The sequence below is a fragment of the Chiloscyllium plagiosum genome, chromosome 42 (assembly GCF_004010195.1).
Source record: "Chiloscyllium plagiosum isolate BGI_BamShark_2017 chromosome 42, ASM401019v2, whole genome shotgun sequence".
Classification (NCBI taxonomy): Eukaryota; Metazoa; Chordata; class Chondrichthyes; order Orectolobiformes; family Hemiscylliidae; genus Chiloscyllium; species Chiloscyllium plagiosum.
Genome location: NC_057751.1, coordinates 19,733,820 through 19,743,548, shown reverse-complemented (window position 1 = coordinate 19,743,548; position 9,729 = coordinate 19,733,820). Strand labels below are relative to the sequence as shown.

Sequence of the window (9,729 nt, the reverse complement as noted above, 5' to 3'; positions counted from 1 at the left end):
ACATCCCTTCTTTCCTGTTGAGGTAAGACTATAATCCTTTAGTTTGGGTAATCCATGTAATCGCATGGTGTAACAACTTAAGCTAAAAATGGTTCCTGGCCAGAGACTGTCTCCATTGTTTCGTACTTACTAATGAGATTCCTAGTATATTGTGTACAATGGCAAAGGGGAGAAAGCAAATGCCGTAAGTCTGAACTGTCCTCATGGAATGCTGAAAATGCACAGCAGGTCAAGTGGATTCTGGAGCACGAAGGAGTAGATTTATGTTTGGGGTGAAGTTTTTCACTGGAATTTTTCTAAGCTTTCCCCAATTGTTTTTCTGCTTTGTCAGCATTCCTTGTTTTTGCCTTTTTCAGGTGAATACCTTTAGCTATGAATAAAAATTGAAGTAAAGACACTTTCTCTCAAAGGCCATCTATCTTCATCTATCTACAGCTCACAAGTCATTGTTCAAACTTTTTTGAAGAAGAATTTGTAAACTTTAAGAGCATCCCTGCTCCTCACTTTGACTGTTTTCCTCTTAAAGAGAGTCTCATTGTCAACATTCGGCCTTTTTTAAAAAAAAACTTCTATAGAGAATCACTTCACATCAACACCCGTTTGAATTTCCTCTACTTATTATCTTTTTAAAAATTATTTTTTGCTTAACCAGTAAGGTATGATGACATCGTGGAAAATGTCTTGGAGAGTCACTGGTTCGAAGATGGTGTGGAAACAAAACTCAGGTCAGTTGATATCATTTACCCAGATGCTTTGTCTTCACTTTTGAATGATTTATTTTACTTGTGTTGGCTTTAGTAACTCTCTGCTCTGATCTTGCCATTAGCAGTCACTGGGGGTGCAGCATTGGCAGGACTGGGGTGGTAGGGAGGGAGGATGGAAAACAGTGATCTGGAATCAAAGTTAGCCCTAGTTATTAACTGGTTTTTTAAAAGGTTTCCTGATGAGACTTCACCTTGAGGCACAGTTCTCCCCCTCTCTCTTTTTCTGCTATTGCACAGTGCATGGCGTAGTTTTGACATAACATTCAAGAACAATGAACATTCCAGTTCCCGATGGCGGGGGAAAGGAAGTTTGGTTGATGCCTATATTTAAGAGCAGCCACATCGATCGACCACCATACCCGGAATTTGCCCGTTGATGATTTGTTGCTTGTCGTTAAAGTAAAGCATGTTGATGGGCGACATTTTGGTAGGTGTACAGCAGGGCCCTGCTGAGCCCCGGGCATTGGCATGGTGTACCAAGTGGGTGTGTGGGTATTTCTGCATGAACATGTATTCACATTGACCAGAGCAGTAGTTGGCTTTGTATCGTTTGGGAGCAATAATCCAGTCCCAGCCGAAGGCCTCAAAATCAACTGTTAATGGGTAACGGCAGCAGCGTGACTCTGTGGAGTGCTCATCACAGTCTAGTCCCAGATTTCGCCGGGTACGTTTGTTTGTTTCTGCCACTTTGACTTCCAGAAATGGTTGCTGTTAAAAGAAAAAAATCTTTATCATTGGTGTGCATTGATGAATCTTCCTGACACCACTGTAATTCTAAATCTGCTCTGTTACAGTACAGCTGAGACAAAAATGTAAACACCAATACAAAGTGCCTTAATTTCCTCCTCCTGTTAGTTGCATTATGCACTCCACATGCAGTGCAGGAAGCAAATGTCTTAAAATTCATGTACTTTGAGCTGTTTTTAATCCATGATTAGGTTTAGGAGATTAGCCATTTTTAATTGTCAACATTTGCAAATCTAGTAGATATTATAAACATTTAAATTTGCATACTTTTAAATGCATTGTTAAAATACACAATACTGGAAGTCAGTTTAAAAACATGAGAAAATCATGAAATGTAGAAATTTAAATGCTACAAATCTTGAACAGTTGGGTCAATGGGCTGAGGTGTGGCAGATGGAGTTTAATTTGGATAAATGCCAGGTATTGCATTTTGGTAAAACAAACCAGGACAGGACTTGTACAGTTAAAAGTAGCCATGATGTGGAGGTGTTGGACTGGGATGGACAAGGTCAGAAGTCTCATGACACCAGGTTATAGTGCAACAGGTATATTTGAAATCTCAAGCTTTTGGAGCACTGAACTGAAGATCTCGGTTGAGGTATCTTCATGGGTACGGGCTACATGTAACGCTACTCTTAACCCCACCATACTTTTGTGTATCTGTAAAATCTTCCTTAATGTCTTGTTTTGACACCATCATCTTGATAACTTTTATGATCTTTCTACCTTAATTAGTTTGTACAGTTTTGGATTACTTGTTACTTTGGTTAGACTTTCGACATGTGACTCTTCTACCCATCACGTTATTCCAGCCATTTGATTTGTTTCCAGTACCATCTTATTTTTAACTTTTTTGTAATTATCTTTCTGCCTCAATTAATCAGATTACAGGTCATCCCTTCACTTGCTAGTCAGTTGTTGACACTTTACTCACTCAGTCTGACACTTTTGATCACCTGCAGAGACTTCCTATTTGGCCTGTCGACACTCCATTCACACAATTTGTATGATCTTTTGATCTTTCTGCCTATAAATTCTGTGCCTGTTTGCTTCTCTTCACCTGACAAAGGAGCAGTGCTCCAAAAGGTTGTAACTTCAAATATACCTGTTGGAGTATAACCTTGGTTTGTGTGACTTCTGACCCAATTAAATCAGAGCTTTGGGCAGTGTTGTAGAACAGAGTGACCAAGGGGTTCAGTTACATAATTCTTTGAAGTCACATGTAGACAAGGTGGTTAAGAAGCCGGATAAAAGCAAATTACTGCAGATGCTGGTTAAGAAGCCATTTCGCATGTTTAGAGGCCTCTTCTGGAGTACTGTGTCCAGTTCTCATCGCCTTGTTAAAATGAAGGAATATTATTAAGCTGGAAAGGGTTCAGAAAAGATTTACCAGGGTGTTGGCAAGAATGGAGGGCTTGAGTTAGAAGGAGAGGCTGGGACCTTTTTCACTGGAGCGTTGAGATTGAGGGGTGAACTTATAAAATCATGAGGGGCTTAGATAAGGTGGGTAGCAAAGATCTTTTCCGGGGGGGGGGGGGTCAAAACGAAGCGGTATATTTTTAAGATGACGGGAGAAGGATTTAAAAAAAGATGAGGGGCAACTTTTTTTAAAAAGAATGGTTCATGTGTGGAATGATCTTCCAGAGGATGTGTCGGATACAGGTACAGATAGTATGTTTTAAAAGACATTTGGATAAGTACATGAATAAAAAATGTTTGGAGGGATTTGGACCAAGTGCAGGCTAGTTTAGTTTGGGATTATGCTCTGCTTGGACGGAAGGGTCTGTTTCCATGTTGTATGACTCTACAGCTTGTAGAAATTTGAGACCAAGATGAGAAATGCTAGAAATAAGTCACAGGTCAGTAAGCAACCATGGGGAGGACTGCCACATTTGTTTTTGTGTAGCCCTATATCCAGAATAGAATTCTTGAGCATGCACTTAGATTCTTTGTTTCTAGCAATTATTGTTACAACTTCTATTTGCCATTTTATGCACTTTATTACAATGGAATTAACCCTATTAGCCATCTTAAATGCATTACTAAAATTCGCATCTGCTAAGTAGACATATTATATTTATTGTCCAAATTTATATCCCCATACTTCCAGCAGTCCAATTAAATGTGCTATTAACGTTCACATTTAAGATGCACATTTATGTACTCCTCACAGCAACTTACCATTGCAGGTTGGGAGGAATGCGGCCCCCAGCCTGATAAGAAGAGACTACTCAATTCAGATCTCCCATTCTGTGTTCATGCTTTGAATAAAAAATTCCAGTGGTACATCTAGCTGGTTTCCCATTGATGTACCTTCTATGGTTCTATTAGTTGCTTTCCACCATGTGGATTAATTAATAGGACCAGTCAGGTGCGACCAGGTTTGCAAAATGATAATGGTATGCTGTATACATTATCATTCATAATGAACAAAATTAGTTGCGTCAGTCTGTCTGTGGTCACTCATGCAAAATGGCCACTTGAATGCTGTAATATACAGCTTTTGGTGCCTGTTGAACTGTACCTCACTGTGAATAAATTTCTTCAGTAGCATAGGGGACAGAGTGTGCTTGCAGTAATGTGCATGGAGACATCAAGCATCAATACAGATAAGTGAAACATATTGTTGAATACTTGATTTAAATGAGGAATTCTCTGGCTATTACAAGGAAAGAAAAATCTTATTAAGCGCTTTCCCAAACTGCTGTCCAGCCAGGGATACTGTTTTTTTAAATAGCTGTGATGGAAAAATTGCAGCAGCCAATTTGCGCACAGCAAGGTCCTCCAAACAGCAATATGATAAATGACCAGTCATCTGTTTCAGTGATGTTGGATTTATTTAGGAAGCTATTGTGGGAGTTCATTTAAATCTCCTGTGTTACCGCAACCTCCGAACAGTGCCTTCCTATTGCAGTTCCATTTCCCGCCACAGTCGTCATTGTGGCCTCAAAGTGTGATTGTTAATTGCAGAAAATGGGTTCTGAAGTTTGCATTGAAGCTTGTCTACTTTTCCCTTTTGTATTACTCAGTTCCCTTTCCAAAAAAAGTGTGAAAATTGAAACACCTTTTTTAATTCTGAGACATCTGCACTCCTTGCTTAACAGCACTCCAGGTGTATTTGCATCACAAGAACAGCAACAGATGAAGAAGATGGTTTATCACCACTTTATCAACAGAAATTGGGGATGGACAATAAATGCTGGCCTTGTGAAGTATTTAAAAAGTATTGTTTGTCAAGGGCTGTTCGTGCCTTCCAAAAAATTAATCAGCTTTTCATCAATAGGATAGTTAAAATGATCAGGTAGGGATTAACCAAACCACAGAGCTAGAGTTAATCCAACAGTGGAACAACTAAAACAATGCTGAAGAAACTTGGCAGGACTGGCAGCATCTGTGAAGAAAGAGTGTTAATGTTTTAAGTCCAGTATGACTCTTTAGAACTACTTTAGTAATACAAGACTTTTTTTTTTCCCCTCTCTCCCACAGATGCTGTTAGACTTGCTGTGTTTCTCCAGTGTTCTGTTTGTGTCTAATGTCCAGCATCAGCAGTACTTTGCCCTTATTTGAGTGGAACAACTCTTTGGCATCAGTGTTAGCTCAAACACATGTTGCCACTACAGTGGTTCAGTGCATAAGGCTTTAACAATGCTACACTCACCAGCACTTTTAATCAGATGAGCATTAATTTTTCTTCAGAATATTTTAAGTAGACAGTAACAGTAAACTATGAAAAAGCTCAGCCATGCCATGCAGTCCTCCCTCTCCAATGTCCAATTCAAGCAGTGCATCGCAGATCATTACAATGTGCTGCATAAGCATTTGTTTTTTCCTCCTATCCCTCTGGTTCTTTTGTCAATTATCTTAAATCTGTGTCCTATAGTTACTGACCTGCCTGCCAGTTGAAATTGTTTCTTTAATTTTACCATTCATGATCAGTAATATTGTGATGTCTTCAGTCACCAAAGCCATACCCGATGTGTGTGATGCTTTGAACCTCATGAAAACTGTATCTCCTTGATACAGAGGACTTAAAGTGAACTGTACTCACCAGTCCCTTCTCTCCATTTCCTGGAGATGTGATAGCCAGGTCATTGCCGTTCATATCAAAGGCGTTGATCTCAATGCCCCAGTTGGCATGAGGTTGCTTGAACCAGTTCTGCAGCACATGCTTAAAGTCGATACTTTGCCAGCGCCCGTTGCGGGAGTTCAAGTCTATTTTTAAGGATCGGATCCGTGAGTGCCTGCTGCCCTTCTCCGTCACAGGTTTCAGCCTGAGGATCTGCAGGTACACAGTGGAGGTGTGCAGGACTGGACGCAGGTAAACCCAGAGGTGAGCTCGCACCAAGTTTGTAAATGTTATTTTGGGGCTAAATTTAAAAAAGCAACATTTTGGGCTCCCATCCACTTGGACACAGGGTTCAGCTACAAAAAAAACAAATCACAGAAGTAAACATAGCCAACTAATACATATCTGACTGGATATTAATCTGATCCAACCATAGAATTTTATGCAGTTTTATTATGCAAAGGAGAACAGTCTGCATCTTAAACATGTCAACTTTGATAAAGTATCAGGATCTAAACTGGTTCCTGGGCAGGGTGATATCCAGACATAAAGCATTACATTTCAAACAAGAAAGCAATTGTTATTCAGAGTGTTTTCCTTTGAACTTGTGGAATGCAGTGTCAGACAATAGTTTCCAAGTATTAAAATTAAAGCTGTTCCTTCATTGTTCTATTCTGGTGCATTATGGATAGGCTTGTTTGGTTGCTGCTTCTGGTAAGTTGCAGAAACTATACTGATAGTTCAAAGAGATACTTATCGAAAAGGAGTGTTCAATAATGTGTGAGCTGCAGTGGTGGGAAAAGATGTCGAGCACAGAACAATAATTCACTGTAGTCGTTCTGGATTTATAACATCCATCTAGAGAAATGCCAGTTAATGATTATTATAACCAAATTGTTTTTTTTGCTGAATCAGTCTGATGCAAATTTATAGCCAACCTTTGATAAAAACATTACACTCTCATCTATCGCATTTCAACATTATCTCCAGTGCAACAACACAGGTGATCAAGGAACATGCATATAAATAAAAATGTCTATCTGAATGTTTATTCTAAGTTCCCATGTGCCACTTGTAATGGAAACTCAATATCTTGTGTTTTAGTTCTTCAGCTGTTTCCTAATATGAGTTAGGAGCAGGAATAGGTCATTTGGTTTCTTGCGTCGACTCTTTCAATAAGATCAAGGCTAATCTAATCTATGGCCTCAACTCACCTACCCAGTAACCTGGAGTATTGCATGCACTTATGGTCACAGCATTATAGGCAGGATGTGGAAGCTTTGGAAAGGGTTCAGAGGAGATTTACTAGGATGTTGCCTGGTATGGAAGGAAGGCCTTAGGAGGAAAGGCTGAGGGAACTGAGGCCGTTGGAGAGAAGGTGGTTGAGAGGTGACTTAATCGGGACAGACAAGATAATCAGAGGGTGAGATAGGGTGGACAGTGAGAGCCTTTTTCTTCTGATAGTGATGGCTAACACGAGGGGCCATAGCTTTAAATTGAGGGGTGATAGATTTAGGACAGATATTAGGGGTAGTTTCTTCATTGAGTAGTGGGGGCGTGGAATGGCCTGCCTACAACAGTAGTAGACGCTCCAATGTTAAGGGCATTTAAATGGGCATTGGACAGACATATGGATAATAATGGAATGGTATAGGTTAGATGGGCATCAGATTATTTTCATGGATCGGCGCAGCATTGAGGGCCGAAGGGCCTGTACTGCACTGTAACATTCTATGTTCTTTGATTCCTTTGCCTTAAAAACATTCAATAATTCTGCCTCCTCCACTCTCTGGATAAGTGTTCCAAATATTTAAGACTCTGACGGGAAAAGAAAGGTTTCTCCTCATCATCTTCTTAAATGAAACAATTCATCAATGAACTTGCTTCCATTATAAAATCAGAAGTGGGGATGTCTGCTCAATGTTCAGTACCATTTACAACAACCCAAGTGTTGAAGCAGTCTGTATCTATTTGCAGCAAGATCAGGATATCACTCGGGCTTAGACTGCTCAGCAGTAAATAGTTTTTGTGCCAGTACCAAATAGTGGCTATTTCCAACAAGAGGGAGTTGACAACCTCTCTTTGATATTCAATGGTATTACCATCCCTGAATATCATGGGGCTACAACTGACCAGAAACCAAACTGAATTCGTCATATGAATACTATGACTACAAGAGAAGGTCAGAGGCTGGGAATTCTGTGGTAACTCCTTCCCTGACTCTGCCAAAGCATGTCTACCATATACAAGGCACAAATCAGGAGTGTGATGGAATACTCCCCGTTCTGACAATTTTTGAAAAAGAATTATTTGCTGACTGGCCAGCATTTATTGTCCATCCCTAGTTACCCTTGAGAAGGTGCTGGTGAGCTGCTTCTTGAACTGCTGCAGTGTGTGTTCTTTAGGTTGACCCACAATGCCGTTAAGGAGGGAATTCCTGGATTGTCACCCAGTGACCGTCAAGGAATGGCAAGGTATTTCCAAGTCGGGATGGTGAGTGGCTTGGAGGAAAACTTGAAGTTGATGGTGTTCCCACGTATCAGCTGCCCTTGTCCTTCTAGATGGAAGTGGCCATGGATATGGAAGATGTTGTCTGATGATCTATGTTGAATTTTGAGGTGGTGAGGAATGTTTGTCCAGAAACATCAGGGTAGATGTTCATAATTATGCAGAGGATAGTAAGAAGCTTAGCACTGTCCAGGACAAACCATACTATTCAATCAACATTCCTTCCACCATCTTAACAGTTACTTCTCTGCCGCTGAAGCACACTGACAGCGGTGTGTAGCATGCGCAAGATACATTGGAACATCTCAAGGCTGCTAAGACAGCACCTTCAAAACCCACAACCTCTACCACCTAAACAGACAAGGGCACCAGGCTCATGGGATCACCACCACCTGCAGATTCCCTTCCAAGTCATACACCATCCTGACTTGGAACTATTTGGCTATTCCTTCACTCGCTGGATCAAATTCCTGGAACCCCTTCCCTAATAGCACTATGCATATATCTACACCAGGTAGACAGCATCATTTCAAGGTGGTTCACCACCACCACCACCATCTTAAGGGCAATTGGGGTAGGCAGCAAATCTTTACCAATGATGTCCACACCCATGAAAAATATTAAAAGAATTGTATCTTCTCACCAGTGGTGCTAGCTACTTCAAGCAACAGGGAAACTCCTAAATGCCAACAAAACTCAACTTCCCTGCTTCCCAAATTAGTACGTAAATCATTATCTGTACATTTTAACCTCAAAGTATCATACTAAATAAGAATAAAGTGTTATGATTTCATAATGGGAGTTTACAAAATAAACCTGTTTCTAATGGCTCTCTCAATTCCACTTCATCTCATGATTCCCTGTGAATAATTTGTTTTTAGATTTTTGGATGATTAATTTGAAATAGACAATATCAAATTAAATGCTGATTACAGACCCCTTACCCAGTTTCCATATCCATTGACTAGAAATGGAAATCAAATTTATGTATAATGTGGCAAACTCATGTTTTCTGCTAGCACCTAAAGTTCATACTGCCCTTTTCTCAACACTACTGTGAATGTGATTAGTGTACACAAAAATGAGTATTCAAATGGTATTCCATTCAACAATATCATAGGATCTGGGATTCTGCAATAAGGTATCTATTCAGGTGCCAATCATAGATTTAACAAGACAATGTTGAGGAACAGCTACTGCTATATGGATCCTCTAACCATGGGCAATGTTTGTGGGCATCGTGAATATAGGATAAATGGGGTGGTGAACTGGAGAGAGAGAGAGATTAGTCGGTTGAATTGCTGTGTCGCAATTAGTGAATGACCGAATGATTTAAATTGCTGGTGAGTGAAGCAGAATCATAGTTTGTATTTTCTGAAAGATACTATTTTAACTGTTTGTAACTTGAAAACTGACTCTTGATAGGTACGATTCTTACTTCCCACTCCTGTCCATTACTAAATCCATTGAGTCGCTGAGTAATGGGAAATAAAAATGCCCCTCTTTAGTGAGCTTACTCCTGACTCTTGCATTCAAAAGTAATTAATTGGGTGTAAAGCACTTTGAGACATTCAGTGGTTGTGAAAAGTGTGATATAAAAGCAACCCTGTATTTTCTTTTGAATTCCAAGTCATTTGATTTTTC

The 9,729-nt window shown here is 40.0% G+C and overlaps 1 protein-coding gene across 2 annotated transcripts in view; it reads right to left on the bottom strand.

The window, feature by feature from the left end:
- Positions 1 to 718: 718 nt before the first annotated feature.
- LOC122543214 (growth/differentiation factor 11-like) overlaps positions 719 to 9,729 on the bottom strand; it is a 60,426-nt gene continuing 51,415 nt past the window's right edge. The window contains exons 2-3 of one of the 2 annotated variants that reach the window (XM_043681688.1): positions 5,560 to 5,933; positions 719 to 1,472 (exon numbers count right to left, since the gene is read on the bottom strand). In XM_043681688.1, coding sequence (XP_043537623.1) covers positions 1,092 to 1,472; positions 5,560 to 5,933 — 755 coding nt within the window. In that variant the 3' untranslated portion in view covers positions 719 to 1,091. The remainder of the gene's footprint in view (positions 1,473 to 5,559; positions 5,934 to 9,729) is intronic. The other variant, XR_006309957.1, reaches the window with a different exon arrangement.